Source organism: Mastigoproctus giganteus, chromosome 10 (assembly GCF_048544385.1).
Source record: "Mastigoproctus giganteus isolate SK-2022 chromosome 10, ASM4854438v1, whole genome shotgun sequence".
Lineage (NCBI taxonomy): Eukaryota > Metazoa > Arthropoda > Arachnida > Uropygi > Thelyphonidae > Mastigoproctus > Mastigoproctus giganteus.
In genome coordinates this window covers 157,435,132-157,455,448 of record NC_143584.1, presented here as the reverse complement: position 1 = coordinate 157,455,448, position 20,317 = coordinate 157,435,132, and the positions used below count along the sequence as shown (strand labels likewise).

The 20,317-nt window shown below is 37.2% G+C and overlaps 2 protein-coding genes across 2 annotated transcripts in view; one reads left to right on the top strand and one right to left on the bottom strand.

Moving 5' to 3' along the window:
* LOC150079405 (GTP-binding protein 10) overlaps window positions 1–11,051 on the top strand; it is a 140,062-nt gene extending 129,011 nt beyond the window's left edge. The window contains exon 10 of the mRNA XM_090383840.1: window positions 10,868–11,051. The gene's annotated coding sequence lies outside the window, so the exon portion shown is untranslated. The remainder of the gene's footprint in view (window positions 1–10,867) is intronic.
* LOC150079404 (2-amino-3-carboxymuconate-6-semialdehyde decarboxylase-like) overlaps window positions 1–20,317 on the bottom strand; it is a 117,285-nt gene that overhangs the window by 2,688 nt on the left and 94,280 nt on the right. Inside the window, exons 7-8 of the mRNA XM_090383841.1 lie at window positions 12,539–12,664; window positions 6,121–6,219 (exon numbers count right to left, since the gene is read on the bottom strand). Of these exons, the coding sequence (XP_090239967.1) occupies window positions 6,121–6,219; window positions 12,539–12,664 (225 nt within the window). The remainder of the gene's footprint in view (window positions 1–6,120; window positions 6,220–12,538; window positions 12,665–20,317) is intronic.

Here is a 20,317-nt window from a genome sequence, read left to right as displayed (position 1 = left end):
TCCATTTCCTAAATACTGGGACTTCTTCAATCTCTGGGAATTTTTCAATGGGTCAAAGAAAACTTAGCTAACTTTATTCCTTCTAAAACTCAGCTTCAGCCTCTCGAATATCCACAGTCAATTCCTTAATCAATGATCTCTGGTTAATTATTCAATGGAACAATTTCTTCTCACAAAAAGAAATATGTCTCTTCTCTGTCATCTTTGATAACATTCAAATTTTTAGACAAGATCATGTGCCGTTATTATGAGTCTCTCTGCCTTCTTATTTCTCTTGGCTTAAGAATATCATAAATATTGCTTCCTCTGCATCAAAAAAAACTTTTTTTTTTTTTTTTTTGTACTTCATTATTTTTTCTTAAAATTGACTACTGACTCTGTACAAATTTCAAATCCATCCTACCATGGAATATTGTTCACACAGCTAGGGTGGTGCCCGGAAATCCCTCTCATGTTTCTAAACTCTGTTCAAAAGTAAACAGTTGTGCTGCTAATCAATATCTCGTACAAAGTCTTTTCACTCTTTGTCTCATGGCCCTTAGCGCCAAGCGATAGTTACCAAGCAATTTTCTTTCTGCAATTATCTAGTGTTTTTTTCTAGGGTGAGTGCTACCTTTTTCATAAACCTTCCTTTGCTTACAATGTTACTGCTCTTCTCATCACTTTGTCACTGGTTGGCACTACTTCTGCTCCATGTGGCAAGGTTGGTAACCTGTGGGAAGAAAGTTCCTCTCCCTAGGCTAAAAGGAGCAACCATGGATTGCAGTATATATCTACCACTAGAGCAAACAGGCTCCCAATATACTGAAACCCACAGAATGGAACATGACCTCACCCTTCCCAAAAGAATGAGAATGGATTTGAACAAATTAGATTCACCAGCTTTTCTATCAATCCATTCCTTATCAACCCAGTTGATAGGCAACTCTCCTTTTATTATCCACATATGTTTTGAAAATGTGGCAAGTCCACCAAAAATAGTAAAAACTCCAGTCAGGTGATTTGTTGATTGAAACCATGTAAGCGAGGCATTTCAAACTATTACTGAAATTGGCCTCTATAAGTGAAATCCCAGTTAGTCATGCCAGATAACACACCAACTCCTCAAAAGGAGTGATAAGTGAGTGGGGATTTATTGAATGCCACCGAATAGAAAATAATCATGAAATTGCAGGAACAAAGAGTAACACAAGTAAGATGAATAATTATTCGCAAGGATGATAAATAGTTCAAACACCAAATATCGTATTGACTTTTACTACACCTAATTTGCCAACCTCAGTTAAGGTAGGCTGCCAAGTCTGTCCATACATTCCAAAATCCCTTAAGATGTTTCAAGTGCCAAAAATTTGGTCATTCTCAGACCAGACAACATGCAGAAGTAAAACTACATATCCTAATTGTGGGTTGCAAAGTTGCTGGAAGTTCAAATTGCAAGAAGGATCATCTAGCATATTCAAAATTATGTGACCTATGGAAAATGGAAAGAAAAATACAAAGGTATAAGATCGAAAATAAAGTTTCGTATCAAGAAGTAAGAAAGCAAGTCAAGGTAACTATGCCAAAATGCAACTGTGCTTTTGCTACCTAAAACTACCAAGCTGTTCTGACTCGAGTGGAGGTATCAGTCCTGCCTAACACATCCATTGTAGAATGAGCATAGTCTGTACTATTGACACATCAACCTCTCTCCAGATCTTGTTTAGTTGATGATATAAATAATATCCCAATCATAGTTCCACCTAAAATTACACCAAGTGATAAAATACTAAAGAAATCACAAAGGCAAGACACCATTGAATTGCCATAATCAAATCAAATGGCATGGACACTGAAGACACAACTGTACAAGACGAACAGTCCTTGATCTTCATGCAGGAGATGACAGGGAGATTGGATGTTTACCCATTGGAACTGATGATATAGAGGAGAGTACAGATTCTGGATGCCTCTTTTTTTTTCTTGGAAAAGATAAAACCAGATATGACTGTCAAAAGCAAACCATTCACAAGAAACAAACTTACCTTTCCCTCTTCAAAATCAAATAATGCAACATATTGTACAATAGAATTGCAAAGGTTTATGCAGTAATACTGTTGATTGTCTATGATTTAATATCCCAATATAATCCTGTAGCCTTTTCCTTGCAAGAGACTAATCTAACTCCACAAATAACTCCATTGATTCAAAATCTTACAGCTTACAGAAAAGACAAATTCTTCAATTTCTGCATGGAGAGGCATTGCATTGTTAGTAGACTGCAAAATACCTTCTAGAAATATTCCACTTCAGACCTACTTAGAAGCTGTTGCAGTACATGTAGCATTGGGACAAACTCTAGTCTCATTGTACCGTCCACCTAACATTATCTATACGTTGAAAGAACTAGAAGGTCTTATGAAACAAATACCACCACATTTTTCTCTCCTTAATTATTTCAATGCACATCATCCACTATTGGATCTGTCCACATGGACAATAGAGGACACTTGGTGGAAAAGCCATTAGACCAGCTGAACCTAACATTACTGAACACTTTTCTTAACCCTTACCTTTCCATGTGATCTGTGTCAGCAATTTACATAATCTATATGTTCTCCCCATTGTTTCCCAGTATAGATTGGACAGTTTTAAATGATCTGCACAATAGTGATCATTTCCCAATTATATGCAGAATCTAAACACTGTAAATGCTGTGTCCTGAACTTCGGGTAATATGGAAAATTTCCAAATCAGATTGGGAAAAGTATTCAGCTTCCATTACTTTTGTTAGCCAGTTGATAACACTAGGGTCCATTGATGATGTCACTGAGCACATTACCGAGCTAATACTGGCAGCAGCTTCTGAAGCAGTATCACAGCCTTCTACATTCAAACACAAAAACCTTAAACACTGGTGGAACAGCATTTGTACCAAAGCTAATAGGAAAAATATAAAGCCTAGAACCCGTTCTGTAATTTTCCAACCCAACAGCCTAATTCAATATAAAAGACTTAAGGGAAAAGCATGACAAATTATATGAAAAGCCAAGAAAGACTCATGGATACAGTTTGCCTCTGTTATCACAAAGGATACTAGCATTTTGACTTATCTAGAAAAAAATCAACAACTAACTGGTAAATATCCACTGATTTCTGCTCTAATCTTAACCAAGAATGGACAGGAAATATCTCCTTCTCCTCCTCCAAAAAGAGCAAATATCATTACAGAGACTTTTTTTAAAATGTCTGCCACTTCAGCTTATAACACTTCTTTTATACAAATCAAAGCCTTAGCAGAAAGATACAAGATAAATTTCCAAATTACCCAATTTTTTGCCTACAATCAACCATTTGATCTATTTGAAATACAAACAGCATTAAATAGATCACCCAACAGCACTGCTGGATCTGATGGAATATTTTGTGTAATGCTGAAACATCTAAACAATACAGTTTTGAATTTACTAATAATGTTCTTTAACCAGATCTTCCTTGAAGGTACATATTTCTCTTCCTGGCACCACTCCATTATTTTAGCCTTTCCTAAACTGGGAAGGATCAATCATTCCCACAAAATTGCTGATAAATCTCTCTCACCAGCTGCCTGGGTTCTTGAGATTAAAACACTGATGAACAACAAATAATTTGGATTCTGGCAAAATACATTCACTTTGGACCTCATGGTGAAAGCAGAGACTAACATCTGTAATGCTTATGTGAAAAATGAAGATCTTGTAATGGTAAGTTGTGATATTAAAAAGGCTTTTGACACCTGGAGGTATGGCATATTGCAAGAACTTTGTTCCCTAGGATTGTGAGGACATTTACTGAAATTCATTCAAAATTTTCTTCAACACAGAACCTTTCAAGTACATTACCAAACAGTACTTTCTTGTTTTTATACTCAGGATGGAGGTGTCCCACAAAGTTCAATACTTAGCACTACTCATTTTTGTTACTTAGGCTGAACACCATAACTCACAACATTCCCAATACTGTAGAACTATATATGTATGCTGATGATCTTACTATATCTTGCTGTTCACAAAATATTCATATCATTGAAAGACAGCTACAACTTTTTGTCAGTAAGTTAGAGACATAGACACTGGAGAATGGATATTGTTTATCAGAACAAAAAACAGTTGTTGCAGTTCACTTCTGCAAAAAATGCAAGCTGCATCCAGAACTGGAACTCATGTTTGTTTCCTAGGTTCAATATTGAACACCAAACTCGACTTTGTTTCACATATAACATACCTCCGAACTGTCTGTTTGAAGAAACTTAACATGCTCGGGTCCATTTTTGCCATGACATGGGGTGCTGACAGATACACTTTTCAGCATCTGTACCATGCCCTTAACAGGTCTGTCAAGATTATGGTGCTGTTATCTATGACTCAGCAAGGAAAAGTGCACTGACCAGACTTAATGCTATTCAACACAGTGCCCTTTGCACTGCTCTACGAGGCGCCTCCGTAGCCAGGTGGGCAGGAACAGCAGTGCATAGCACACGCTTCTTGATTAGAGCGGGGTTCGAGCCCATGCCCACCAAATACGGAAGATGCGGAAAGGTCAAGGAATGACCACCACATATCCCCGGAGCAATATGGCCTTAGTTGCTAATGCTCCTAAAAAAAAAACCAAAAACCAAAACTGCTCTACGGGCAATTTAGAAGATCCCCTGTACAGAGTCTCTATGTAGAGGCACATGAACTTCTGCTTCATTTTATAGGGGAAATGCTGCTCCTCAATTATGCTGCCAAAATTCAAAGCCTTCCAGCCCATCCTGTTCAATCATTACTTTTCAACCCAGAGTGGACAGCATTCTATAACAGCAAACCAATTTAAAATAGATTTACTGGTATTAGACTAAAAGATTTGCTGCACAACTGGAACTTTCATTTTGACAATATACTTCAAGACACCAAAGTACCTGATCCACCCTGGTCATTAAATCTTCTTCACTGTGATACCAATTTTCAGCAATGGGGAAAGAAATTCCTGGCAGATGAAGGTATTAAAAAACTACTTAAAGGCCATGTCCTAAATAATACTCAGAGCTGCCTAATATATAAAGACGGTTTGAAAACAGACTCTGCCATTGGTGCTGTAGCTGTCTTTCCTTCTCTTACAGTCTTCGTATGACTACTGGTATGTGGGTCCATCACTTTCAGCCAAGGACAAATGAGCAATCTAAATTGCAGAAATACAGCTATTCTCTACCCCCCCACCCAATCCTCAAAAAAATGCTAATTACTTCTATTGGCAAGGTGATGGCATCAGTTTTTTGGGATGCACATGGAGTGTTGCTAGTGGAACCTTCAAAACGCTGGATAGCACAGGCTCATATTATGCAAACCTTGTGAGGCATTTTCATGAAACATCAAAGACAACACCAAAGAAAACTCAGCAAAGGAGTCTTGTTCTACTAGGACAATGTGCCTGTTCACAAGTCTGTTATTGCCATAGCTTCACTGTTAGTGTGGCTTTGAAATCTTGGACCTTCCTGCATATTCACCAGATCTAGCACCATCTTACTTTCACCTGTTTCCTAATTTAAATTAATACCTGGCTGGCACTCATTTTCTCACTGTGACAGTGACATCATTGCTTGAGTGGATGCATTACTGGATTCCCAAGGGATCTCTTTCTTCACAGCTGGAATCAATGGATCACAGCATTGGTGGAAAAAGTGTATTGACCCCAAAGGGACCATGTTGAAAAGTAGTGTTACAAGACTCCTCAAATAAACTTTACATACTCAGGACATGAACTTTTCAAACACTCCGCATAAATAATGAAGACCAAAGTAAAATGAGTACAAACAGTTCACTTTGAGTAAAAATGTTGTGACTTTATGAGATACTTTGTAAATGTCCAACACACAATTATATATTGTAATTGAATATTGAAGGTCAGTTATACATGTGTATGAATGTAGAGACGGCCTCTGTGTTAAATAAGACTATACTAATGCAAAAATAAGATACTGTAGGTGTTATGGAATTGATTAAATTTATTATTATGGCACAGTGATGACTAATGATTAAATGAATAAAGCCATTAATTTATACATAATTATATCTCCTACTCAGGTTGTTATTATTGGAATTTATTGTAGAAGCAGCACATTACCTTTATTGTATCCTCAAATTCTGACATTTCTTGAATAAGTTTTCCTGGCTTCTGCTCGCCTAGTGGAAATGGATAGTCACTCCCCAACAAAACATGATCCTAATTTTAATAAAATAACAAAAGTTGAAATTTTAAAAATAAATAATTCATCTTGATTATAATTTTGCATTATACAAGGTCTCCCCCACATATTAGTAGATGATTTGAAGATCTTGTAATGTTTTATTCTTAACATCTATAGAAACCTTTTACCAAAAATCAGTCATCTAACATTTGTGTTTTTTCTTATGTAGTCACAGGCGTTTAGTGTGACCTGATTTGGTAATATGATACACATGCTCCCAGTAAGTAGTTTTATCCGACACTCATTGTAGCATATCCTGGTCAACAGTCATTACACTATTAAGAGATTACTCCAGTTTAAGCTGCTGTCACTCCGTAATAATTGCATTTGTAAAGATCACATTCTGGAGCTTATACTGACTCCTTGCTTACATGCTCAACCCCACCTGGTGGTCAGAATTTCCAGGCAAGTAAGAGAAGTAAGAGAAGGGAGATTACTTCATAAGAGAGCAATTAATCTCTGATTGACCAATCAGAGATTAATTGCCCTCTTATGAAGAGAGAGAGAGAGAGAGAGAGAGAGAGAGAGAGACAAAGTAACCTGTCCTACCTGCTAATGATTAGTTATCTTGTATTAAGCGAACTACAATTTTAACTGTTACTCTGCATTAATTTACTCTTATGATGTCATCTCCCTTCCCTTAATTGCCTGGACATTGCGACCACCAAGTGGCATTGTGCATATGATCAAGGGATCAATACACTGATGAGCCAAAACATTATGATCAGCGAGTCATTATGCAAATCGAAGCAACTGTAGGTGAACTACGGTGCGTGTGCGGGGTGGGACACGGTATAAAAAACGCTTGATACTGAGCTCCGTTAATCAGCGTTACTCTTATTCTTCAGATGGGAAACTCAGCGGATTTAAGCGAGTTTGACAAAGGCCAAATTGTAATGGCCAGATGACTGGGTCAGAGCATATCCGAAACGGCACAGCTGGTGGGGTGTTCATGGTCAGCCGTGGTTAGTACCTACTGAAAGTGGTCCGAGGGGGGGGGGACCCACAAACCGCCGGCGAGGTGTTGGATGACCACGGCTCATCGATGCTCGAGGTGAGCGAAGGCTGTCCCAGATGGTATGTGGCAACAGAAGGGCGACTGTGGTGCAGCTAGCCGGTAATTGGAATGCTGGTGATGGGAGTAATGTGTCACAACACACAGTACATCGAACCCTGCTGAAAATGGGGCTGCATAGCCGCAGGCCACTCCAAGTGCCCAGGCTAACCACGGTTCATCCGTGACAGTGCCTACAATGGGCACACGAGCATCGAAACTGGACCTTGAGTGATTGGAAGAAGGTCATCTGGTCCGATTAATCACATTTCCTGTTGCACCATGTGGACTGCTGGGTACGTGTGCATCATTTACCTGGGGAAGTTATGGTGCTTGGATGCACCGTGGGACGAAAACGAGCCGGTGGCAGCAATGTCATGCTTTGGGCTATGTTCTGCTTGGATACCCTGGGTCCAGTCATCCATGTGCCGGGCACTCTGACCACTTACCTAAACATCATTGCTGACCACGTACACCCTTTCGTGGCAACATTCTTCCCCTCTGGCAGTCCATCTTTCAGCAGGATAATGTGCCATGCCACACTGCCTGGATTGTTCGAGACTGGTTTGCGGAACATGAGGAAGACTTTCAGGTATTGTCCTGGCCTCCAAATTCCCCAGACATCAATCCCATCGAGCATCTGTGGATTGTGTTGGAAAGCAACTCCAATCTGCGGCATCTCAGCCACTGACCTTACAGGAGTTAAAGGATCTGTTGGTTACATGTTGGTACCAAATACCACAAGACACATTTAAAAATCTTGTAGTGTCCATGCCTCGCCGGGTACGAGCTGTTTTGGCTGCACATGGAGGACCAACATCATATTAGGTAGGTGGTCATAATGTTTTTGCTCATCGGTGTATAGGTTTGAACATGAAGCTTTTTATAAAAGTAATTGTAGCGGAGCAACAGTGGCTTTAAGTTGTACACTGGTGTGCAAAACCTAAGAAGCAACACTATTTCTAAAGGTTACAACCACAAAATCTTTACTTAAGGTACTCTTTACTGATGAGACTAGATTCAGTCTCAGCAGCAATTCTGGATGTCAGCTAATCTGGTGAGGGGTTGGCACTCAGTATCACCCTGCAAACCTCACTGGAAGGGATCGATATGGCAGTCGAGGTGTTCTCGTCTGTGGAGGCGTTATCTTGGATGGACGTACACAACTCCAGATACTGGAAGGAGGTACTGTAACCAGTGCATGCTACTGTACTGATGTAATCCTTCCCTGTGTCTGTTCCGAGGTGCCATTGGCCCTGAGTTCGTGTTTATGGATGATAATGCCACACCCCATCACACTGCAGCTGTTGATATGCTTTTAGAAAGTGAGGACATTGGTCATATGGATTGGCCTGCCTGTTCCCACCAATCTAAATCCCATCGAACATGTATGGGACGCTCTGGGGAGATGCCTAGCGACATATCCACACCCACCAGAAAATGTTTACCAGCTGAAGATGGCGCTGACAGAGGAATGGATGATGTTACCGCAAGAACTTATCAACAGCATTGTTCTAAATATGGACAGGTGGTGCAAAGCCTGCATTGACATTAGGAGTGGCCATATCTCCTACTGAGGACCACTACTTCCCTTTTTTCCATCTTTGGCAGTGATGCATCTGCATCATGGCAGCCAGTGCTATGTTGCCATTTTTGAATAAAGTCCCTCTGTACTGTTTTGTTTCCATTGTTGTGTCGCTGTTGTTTCCTTTGTCATTTCTGTACCTCATGAGGCTCCTCTGGTATGCTTTTCCCATATCCAGGCCACTCCTATGAGAAGCTACAGGTGAAAACATGACTGGTCCTTAAATTTTGCACACCAGTGTAGTTATCAGTGGAAATGACCTGAAAAGTTAGACTCATTTAGTCTCAGTAAATGACTTAAAATTGCATTTATGATATATCTGCAGAGATAAGGGTTATATCAAGTGCAAGAGAAGATCCACTTGTTTGAATGTGCTATGGAGAAATGGTCTCACCTCTTTGTGGTAATGGAGTGGAGTGTCATCCTGTTGAAACATGATCTGTGATAGATTAGTATCCTGCTGAAGAAAAGGAAAAAGTTGTAACATGACCAGATTATGACATGCTGGTCACCACTGTCTTCGTGGAGAATGGCCCATAAACTTTGGAAACAGTAAGGGCTCAAAACCTTTAAAGAGTCACATTGATACCCAAAATGTTCTTTCCTATATTCTGTTTCTGTTCTCCAGATATGTACATTATGTTGGTTCACTTTTCCACTTAGTTGAATGTAGTTTTGTTATTGAAAATAAACTTCGCCAGAAAGTTGTTACCTTGTTTAACTTTTGAACACAAAATTTATATTGTTTTTCTTTATTGCCATTGAGAGAGCTTTAAGCTGTAAACTGATTATTGTACAACTAAAACATCAGCCATTTCCAAAACGGCTGATGTTTTAGTTGTGAATACTTCTGGGAGTTCAGCCTTGCATGTTGACTTGTGAGGATATGAAAGCATCCTGTTCCACTTCCACCAGTGGTAAAATTTTACCAGGTTTGTGCTATGGATAACACACCTTGTCTCAAACTGTGACACCTTACAATTATTGCCCTGCAAATTTTTCCAAAAATGACACTGCACAACTGTTGCATAATGCATTTCTTTATATGTAAAACAGCAAAAAGTACATTCACTATCACTGAACTCTGTAGCTATTCTACTGATATGCTGCCTCTACTAGAAAAATTATCAACTTCCTCCAGTTAACCCCAGGGGCTCACATCTGGTGAGTATGGGCTTGGCACCCAGGGTCCTTTTGACTCTCTGTCTCTCAGGGTAACTCGGGAATGTTTTTCTTTTGACTGGTGCAGCATAAGCTTCAGGCTTCCTTGAACCATATAGCTAATAATAATAATAATATGACAAACAACTTGAATGTTGGAAGACTGCTTTGTAGTAAATAAGTTTTCATTATGTGTTGTTATGAATAAAAATAATTATAAATTCTTCAAAATGTCTGCTAATTTGTGGATACCCTGTACTGTCATTTAAGAATGCACCAATTCCTTAAAATATAAACCTTCAAAGTATAATAATTTACTGTAACTTTACAAATTCATGAATATTGTAAATTTTATTTTTTTATTTGAATATGATTTAATGATTAGGTGAGAAAGGTGTCAAGTTAAAACTCCCTTGAAACAATTGTGTTATGAAAGGTATAGGGAAAGAAAAGATTACAGATTTCGGCATAGTTGGGACTGATGTTGATAAAAGTTTAGTTAGTAAGTGTTATTATGACAGCATATAAGGTAGAATCAGAAAGTTCCAGGTCTGAATTTGTTAAAAATATTCAAACATTAAATAAGAAAAACTTTATTTTTTATATGCAATGTCCGGAATTTTTTAAAGTAGGTGGTTTTCTGGCTGCATATGTACAAACATTTATTTTTATTTGTTATTGACAGTAAGCAATTTTGTATCATTGCTCTTTTTTTTTTTTTTTTTTTTTTTAAGTAATTTTTTAAACAAAGATCTGTAAAATTTTCCTTTTTGTTGAAGAAATCACTCTTAGGGATTATGGAAATGATTGTTGAATCTTACAGTGAAGAAGGCTCTATCAAGCAGAGAATGGCACAAGTGCTTCAAAGATGGATGCATTATCACTGAGGGAGGATCATGCAAGGCATGGGGGACCTAACACATCAAGAAATGGCAAATTTGTTTCCAGCATTAGAAGCATTAGGTTTGTTGCCAAATAAGGATTAAGAACATTGCCTGCCAAATTGGCTCGTTATAATAATATTGCCAAGCCATCATATGTGATAGTAGAAACGTGATGAGATTATGTAAATTCTGTGTTCCCAAGTTTTTAATGACACTTCAGATGGAAACAAGAGTTGAACTTTCAAAAGAATTGGTTAAAATTTGTAATCATGATCAAGAAATATCAGGAGATGAAATGTGGTGTTTCTCTCTATGAAAGCACCACATTTCATCTCCTGAAAATTAAAAATTACTCCATAACAGTGACAATAATTTATGAATGCCTTTTCAAAACTGTGTAACTGGGTTATAGTATTGTCATTATTGCCTGACTTTGCACAATGTGATTTTTATTATTTTTTCCCCTCAATCTAAAGAACCCATTAAAGAATGAATATTTTTTTGGGGAAGCAGAACTTTTTTAATCAAAGAACTTTCAAACATGGAAAAACAAAGAACTTCCAATTATATAATCAATGCCAAAAATGTATAAATAACCAAGGTCATTATTTTTAAAAATTCAAAATATAATTATCTGTAAATGTTATATTATGTTGAAATAAAAATTCAGTCCTAAAATTTTTTATCTTATCTTATATAAATCTTCCTACCATTACAAAAAGGTTGTTTGATTTTGTATATATCTGGCTAATTATTATTATTATTAGCCATATGGTGCAAGGAAGCCTGAGGCTTATGCTGCACTAGCCAAAAAAAAATTTCTGAGTTACCCTGAGAGAGAGAGAGAGAGAGAGAGAGAGAGAGAGAGAGAGAGAGAGAGAGAGAAGAATGATGATATTCAGCAGCTCAGGACTCTGGGTGTGCCAAGCCCATACTCACCAGATGTGAGCCCTTGGGGCTGCATGTGAAAAGTTATCACATATTTTTAGGTGTGAGTGAGATTTTTTGTGCATTTGTTGAAAAATAAAGTTACTAAAAATTCTCATCTTTCCCATTAACTATTGTTTAAAGTTCCCTCCAAATCATATTCAAAGATTGTAATAAGATTATCATGAAAGGTTATTTTTATTTCAGTCTCTTACTTTGAAAGTCCTCCATGATAGTATAATGGTTTCTCCGCATCTCTTTTATCTAGAAATCTAGGTTCAAATTTCAACAAGTCGATCTCGGGAAGAGGGAGTAGGTTTTTCTCCATGAGTTATTCTGGTTTTTCAGTTTGCATAAGAAGCAAATCTGCTTGTGAACACGTAACAACACCATATGATCTAGAACACCTTTATCCTTTTCAAAGTGAATTTTGTGAACATGTGTGGGCTCTGGACTGTGAGTTGTTTGCTTGTGGCTGGCTCTGGTGTTTTAAAAATGAAAACTTTATTACATAAGTGCTTTTAAATATTAAATTGTGTGTATTTTAATTCTAATTATATTCTAATTTTTTGTTTCCCAAAATAGACTGAAATTATTGCCAAAAATCAAATCACAAATTTAAAAATATGTTTAAAATTTGCGAAATTAATACATAGATAAAACATTGATGGGCAAGAACTAACCTCACCAAGTACTTTAACTAGAAGCTGCAAGGAATCTTTTGAATGAACAAGAGAATCACTGTAAATTTTCCCAATATAACTAATAGGAGCAGTTTGATTTTCAGTAGCACATAGATCTGGTCGAACCTAAGGGAGAAAAAAAATCCCCAATGTTTAAAGGATTGCTTAAATTACATTTTGCATTAGATAAACCTTATTTAAACATTCTGAGGAATAAATGGCTAATATTTTATGAATATATTAGAATAACAAGAATTAACATTTTGTGAATTAACTTTGAGAAATGCAAACAAACACAAACTGTAATAGGATACTTTTTGATGTAAGAACCCAGTTATCATAAACCACAGCTATAATGTGGAAGTGTATAAGTTTAGATAAGCATCAATTGTTTTGTTGATTCCACTTGTATAAAATATGAATTTTTATCTTCTGATGTTTTGGCATAAGGCAGTTTATACACAGGGTAGACTGTGTATAATTAATAAAAAACAACACTTCATTGTGTTGTTTCTCATTAATTAAAACAAAACATTTGCTTAATTAAAAGCTTCACATACAATCAAATCGAAAAAATATATAATAAAATTAAATTATGTGGTACTTACTCCTATGAAGCCAGTGACACTTAGAAGCACGGGGGAGTGCATGATCAACACGCAGGCGGCAAACAGCAAACATCGTATAAATTGAAAACCAGCAGCATTTCCTAACTTGTCCTAAACCATAAAGACTAGGAATCAGTTATTACTATGCTAACCAGAGACACATCTAAATTGCGGAACCTATGATCCTCATGTTTGACATTCTGAAACTGAATAGTGCATTGGGAGGAACCATTCCTGTAATTAGCATTTATCCCGTGGTGTTCATAGAGCATAATAAACAATGACCAGGCAGAGTAAAGGTCTATTTCAGTCACTCCAAAGCATGACGTTTTGTTAAATTTATGGTTTTGAGGTTTATTTTCCATTTTCACAACAACATTCTATCCTTGTCCATTGCTTTGTTTCTATACAGTCAACAAGACCCGGACTTTTTTGCTGGCCATGAATAATACATTTTACAACCTTTTTATGTGTATCTGTTCTGTTTTCATTTGTGGTGGGAAAATTTGTTGCAAATTTACTTTAAGGAGTAAACTTGGGAAACAAGAGTGAGAAACAAAACAAAAGAATTTAGCAGATCACAGATTTTTATTTCCTTTATTGGCAAAGAAAGTTCTGCAGCTGTTATCAAGTATCCTATATCTTATTCTACATTTTCAAGTTTCTCAGAGCAAGAAAAACAGTGTCAACCCAGCACGATTTCATTTTTTTCTAACTTGTGATAGAAAGGCTGAAGATTTAAGTATATTTATTATTCCAGTTTTCATTAGTTTATTTTACATGATGAACCATTCACAAATTATGAATGATCCATGACGTCGGTGATCGTCAGATGTTGTCCAGTTTATGATACTAATATATGTTACTCATTGCTGTAAATTTAGTTTATTATCATGATTTTTTTTACTATTCTTTTCATTTTGTTACAATTTGACAGAACTACTGTATTTGTAATTTTATTACTGTGATGTCAGTAATTTTTTATTTTCAATAATAATAATCAGGGGTGTTTCTAGGTGCCCAGGTGCCAATCGCAATTTGACACCGGGTGCCAATTAAAATTTTACGTCCCCTTTAAAATTTTCTTCATATGTATGTAAGTTTCAGGTTTTCAGGTGCTCCTTGAATGTTGGCACCCTGGTGCAGTGCATCCCTTGCACTCTTGGGATGGCTCGCCCCTGATAATAATAATAAAGTAAGTAGACAGTTGTTGGTAGAATTACCATCCTCCCAGTATTTTATTTGTTTGTTCGCAAAAAAGTAAAAAAGAAAATATGTCTGGTATTTTTCAGTAATAAGGAGTAATATGTTGAAATTTTTTTTTTTATTTTTTGTGCTCTTCACTTTTTGGGATTGTGTTAACAGGTAGGGCAGGGCCGCATTTGCATTGAGGGGGGAATATGCTGTAGTTACGCTACTGCCTTACAACAAAAAATTTCCAATTTTGATTATTATTCGTTGACTTTTGACAAAAGCACTGATTTGGCAAATACATCTGAACTATATTTTTATCAGAGGAATAGATAGAATTTTAATGTAACAGAAGAACTGTTATCACTTACTCAACTTAAACCAACAACAATAATAGGCAAATGAATATTTAATAAGATAAAAGAAGTTATGTTATCTTAGAGCAAAATTCACTAAATATTAATTTTTAAAATAATTAAAAAATTATTGGATTCATTACCCAGGTAAGATGTTTCAGAGGAAAAAATTAAGTGGAGCAGAATATAAAAAAATTGAAGTATAGAAAAACAAGAAGAAGTATTTTAAAGTATTGCAAAAGTACTACAACTATTGAACATGCAGAAAAAGGTGATGAATCGGAGCAAATTTCTGATGATGATCAAGTAATGGGACAATCTATAGTGGAACAAGAAAATTATGCTTCTATTGGAGATGAAAAATCAGAAGCAGTGGATGAAAACATTTCCATAGAAGCCATGATCGATCCTGGTCATTGGCTCAAAATTTTATCAAGAAAGTGGATAGACATGTTGATGGAAATTGGACCTAAACAAGTGAATAATGTTTCTTTTCATTCGAATGAAAAAGGACTGTTTTCAAATGTATATTATATAAGGACATTAACAAACAACGAAAGGTAAATTGTGACTGGTTAATGTATTCACTTTCAACAAATAGCATATATTGTTTTGTTGTAAAATATTTGGAACTGCAAATATTCAATTATGTTCAACTGGCTTTTCCGATTGGAAGCATGCTAGTATTAATTTGCAATGACAAGAAATATCTTCTGCTAATATTTCTAATTGCAGTAAATACTTTACAATAAAGTCCATGTTAACAAAATAAGGAACTATAGATGAACAAAGAACAATGTTGCTTGTATGAACTATAGAAAAATTGGTGGACGAAATTTTGAAACGAATTTTTCCTTTTGTTCAATATATAGCTGGCAAGTCTCTTGCATTTTGCGGTTCCTCAAGTGAATTGTACGTTCCCAATAATGGTAATTTTTTGAAAGCAATTGAAATGTCAGCTAAATTTGATCAGTGTATAATGGATCACCTTTCCAATATTAAAAAAAATATTAGCCATATGCAACATTACCTGGGAAGTAAATTTCAGAACGAAATTATTTCTTTAATTCCTGACAAAATAAGGAAAGAAATATTAGTCCACTTCCCTAAAGTCGAAAATAGCAAGCATTTCTCAATTATTCTAGATTGCACCCCTGACAGTAGCCATGTTGAACATTAGCATATGATGCAAAGAAAGCAAGCTTATACAGCATCAACCAAAAAAAAAACACACTCCCATTTCACCTCTACATTCGTTCCAAATGCCTGTCCAGCTCAGCCTTAAATTTATTTAAGCTATTAGCTAACACAACAAAAGATGGAAGACTGTTCCCGCAATCAACTAACCGCTGGCTAAAGGCAAATTTCCGCACATCTATTCTACTACTATCTTTACTCAGTTTGAAACTGTGCCCCCTCAGGTTCTTAGTCTGAGTAAGAGGAAGAATCCCATCAGCATTCAGCTTGCTCAACCCATTCAAGGCCTTATACACCTCAATCAGATCACCTCGCAGGTGCCTACTCTCAAGGCACTGCAATTTGCAGAACTTAAGCCTTTCTTGGTAAGAGCACCTCTTTGTTCTCCTCACCAATCTTGTTGCCCTTCTTTGTACTCGTTCTAACAACTCTACATTCTTCCTAAAAATGAGGCTTCCAGACCTGTACACAGTACTCTTAGTGTGGCCTGACCATTATCTTGTATAATGGGATAATCACCTCCCTGTTCCTGCTAGCAAAATTCCTGTATATCATTGACAAGGCTCCGTGACCTGCCCTGGCAGCCCATCTGCACTGCTCAGCGAACTTCATATTTGACAGCACAATTACCCCCAGTTCTTTTTCACTTTCCCCTTCCCTGAGTGTAGTACCATAGAGTTGGTACTTTTCTCTTTGGTTATCGCTACTTATATGCAGTACTTTGCATTTGTCAATGTTAAACTTCAGTTGCCACTTCTCAGCCCATTTTCCCAACTTGGAGTAGCATACTGTCTTTACTGTCATTAACAACCCTGCCAACCTTTGCATCATCTGCAAACTTGGACGTTAAACCTGATATACCTTCATCAATATCATTGATAAATATACAAAACAACAACGAGCCCAACACCGAACTCTGGGGAACTCCACTAACAACATTTGTCCACGAAGAGCAGTGTCCATTGATTACTGCTCTCTGTCACCTCCCACTCAACCATCCCTTTATCTTTTGTAGTAACTTACCCTTAATGCCATACCTCTCCAATTTCTACAGCAGTCTTCCCTGTGCAACAATATCAAAAGCTTTCCTGAAATCCAAGTATATGATATCAAAATGATTTTTGGCATTCATTTCTTTTGTGACCACATCATAGTATCCTATCAAATTGGTCAGACAAGACCTCCCTTTAACAAACCCATGCTGTGCCTTAACTATTACTGCAGTCTTGTCTAGATGATCCTGCAATATTTCTTTAACCAGTGATTCCATTATTTTCCCTGGAACACAAATTAAACTAACAGATCTGTAATTACTTGTGTCACCTTTTGAACCCCCTTTGTGAATTGGTGATACATTTGCACACCTCCAATTCACGGGGACCTCTCCTTAATTCAAGGAAGCTCTCATAATTATGGCTAAGCATTTGCTTACTTCCTTTGCTGCCTCCTTTAATATAATCGGATAGATCCCATCCACCCCAGTTGCCTTCCTTATGTTTAACTTCAACAGTTTCTCCTCCACTTTGCTCTCAGTTATTACAAAATCACTTAGCTCTCTGTTAACATTTGATAAACTTCTGGCACTCCCCATGTGTGAATGTAGATGCAAAATACTCATTCAGTTTCTAAGCTATCCGAGCATGATCATCAATAGTCAACCCATCTCTGTTAAGTGGTCCAATCTGATTCATCCCTTTCCTTCTAGAGTTTACATAAGTAAAGAACTCTTTATTGTTTTCCTTTGCATCCTGTAATTTGCTTTTGCCTGCCTAACCTCCTTTGTGACTTGATTACAGACTGGTTTATACTTGCCATAGGTTCTGTGTCACCTGATAATTTATATGCATCCCATAAATTCTTCTTCTTTGCCATGAACCTCATTAATTCATTTGACATCCATTTCCGGCCTAAAACCTTGAACAGTATTTCATAGTTGGAATGAAAAGACTAGTACCCTCCAAAATTAAGTCAAAGGCTTCCCATTTAGAATTCAACGTTGGTAATCTCATCAGTTGATCCCACTGTACAGAATTTAAAAACTGTCTGTGACCACTGTAGTCACCTTTGCAATAACATAAGCCCTTCTCTTTAGCCTTGATGGTAGTTACATCTTTAAGTAATTCCCACATCAGTACATTGTGATCACTGTCACCCAGTGGTTCCTTTTTTCTGCAAATTCTTAATGCATGAGTAATCACTGCTGATAATCACATTAAGAGTATTACTCCCTCTGGTTGCCTCTCAAACATGTTGCTGTAGAAAACAGTCATCCAATAAATCCACAAAAGTCTTTCTATTGTGCAAGTGACCAACCCACAAGTTTCAGTCAATATCTGGAAAGTTAAAATCCCCCATTATAAGACATTCTGATTTACTGGCCCACTCTATTTCTCTGCACAATTTCTCATTATACTCATCAGATTCATTAGGCCTATAACACACACCTATTTTCATTTTTTCTTTGCCAGTGCTTATTTCACACCAAACAGACTCAACACTGCATTGGTCACCAACATCAATTTATTGATGCTGCTGGCCCATTAGATTTTATGTGTTTCTTAACTAACAGCATAACCCCTCCTCCCTTCCTGTCCTGTCTATCCTTTCTGTACACATTGTACTCCCCAAATTCCAATTCTGCACAGCTTATATCTGTGTGACACCATGTCTCTGATATCCCAACAGTATCTGCCTTTGATGTCTTGTCTAGCACTTCAAGCCCCTCAAATTTATTAACTATACTCCTAGCATTACTGTACATGCAAGTATACATGCACCTGTTCCTACTTTTAATTACCCTAACAGAGCCCATGTATTTACTTGTTCCACTAAGACTCCCAGCAGTCCTGGAAATCTCCATTACCTTGCTTTCCAGGCTGTTGCTCATTCTAATAGAAGCAGTGCAAGAATCACTTTTGCCTCTGCTTGTGGTCACTGTGAACCTTTTAGTCTGTGTATCCCCCAAGCTAGTAGTTTTCTGACCCACCTAACACTGCCTCGATAGCATCAGCAAATATTCTTGCACCCTTTCTGTTTAAGTGTACCCCATCCCTGTAGAAGCAGTCTCTCCTGGCAACAAGCACAGACAAGGCTGAAAAAAATTCTACCCCTTGAGCCTTGCACAGTCTCTCCAGGGCCATATTGATCGACAAGGCTCTCATCATATACTCCATCCTATTGTGTCTGGGCAGAATTGCAGACACAACAGTAAATTCTAAGTGGGAAGCATTCAAGGAATTAATCGTGGAAGCTACTAAAAGTTTCATACCTATTAAGAAATATTGTTCAAGGTTAAGGCCTAAATGGTTGTCAAATGAACTAATGAGACTCGTAACAGAGAAGAAAAATGCATGGGATGCATATAAATTATCAAGCGACTCAGAAGCCTATTTCAGATATAAGTTAATCTGTAATCAGGTCACAAAGGAGGTTCGGCAGGCGAAGGCAGATTATCAGAATTCCTTGGCAAAAGATGTTAAGAAAAACAGCAAGGATTTCTTTACTTATATAAACTCTAAGAGGAAGGGGATAAATCTGATCGGTCCACTTGACATCGATGGTTCGACTGTTGATGATCCTGCTCAGATAGCAAACAAACTGAATGAGTATTTTGCATCTACATTCACACGTGAGGAATTATTAAGGTTTGAAAATGGAAGAAGGTTATCAAATTGTAGCAAGATACTTAATGATTTTGTAATAACTGAGAGCAAAGTGGAAGAGAAATTGTTGAAGGTAAGCGTAAGAAAAGCACCTGGGGTGGATGGGATCTATCCGGTTATATTAAAGGAGGCGGCAAAGCAACTAAGCAATCCCTTAGCCATAATTATGAGAGCATCCTTGGACTCAGGGGAGGTTCCCATGGACCCGAGATGTGCAAATGTATCCCCAATTCACAAAGGGAGATCGAAGGGTGACCCGAGTAATTACAGACCAGTTAGTTTAACTTCTGTTCCGGGTAAAATGATGGAGTCACTGGTTAAAGATGCATTGCAGGATCATCTAGACAAGACTGCAGCAATAATTCACACACAGCATGGGTTTGTTAAGGGAAAGTCTTGTCTGACAAATTTGATAGGATTTTATGATGTGGTTACAAAGGAAGTGGATGCGAAAAATAATTTTGATATCATATATTTGGATTTCAGGAAAGCTTTTGACACTGTTGTGCATGGAAGACTATTGTACAAATTGGAGCAGAATGGTATTAAGGGTAAGTTGCTACAATGGATAAAAGGATGGTTAAGTGCTAGAAGACAGAGGGTGGTAATCAATGGGTGCTGCTGTTCGTAGACTAATGTTATTAGTGGAGTCCCACAGGGTTCGGTGTTAGGTCCACTGTTGTTTTGTATATTTATCAATGATATTGATGAAGGTATATCAGGCTTAATGTCGAAGTTTGCAGATGATACAAAGGTTGGCAGGGT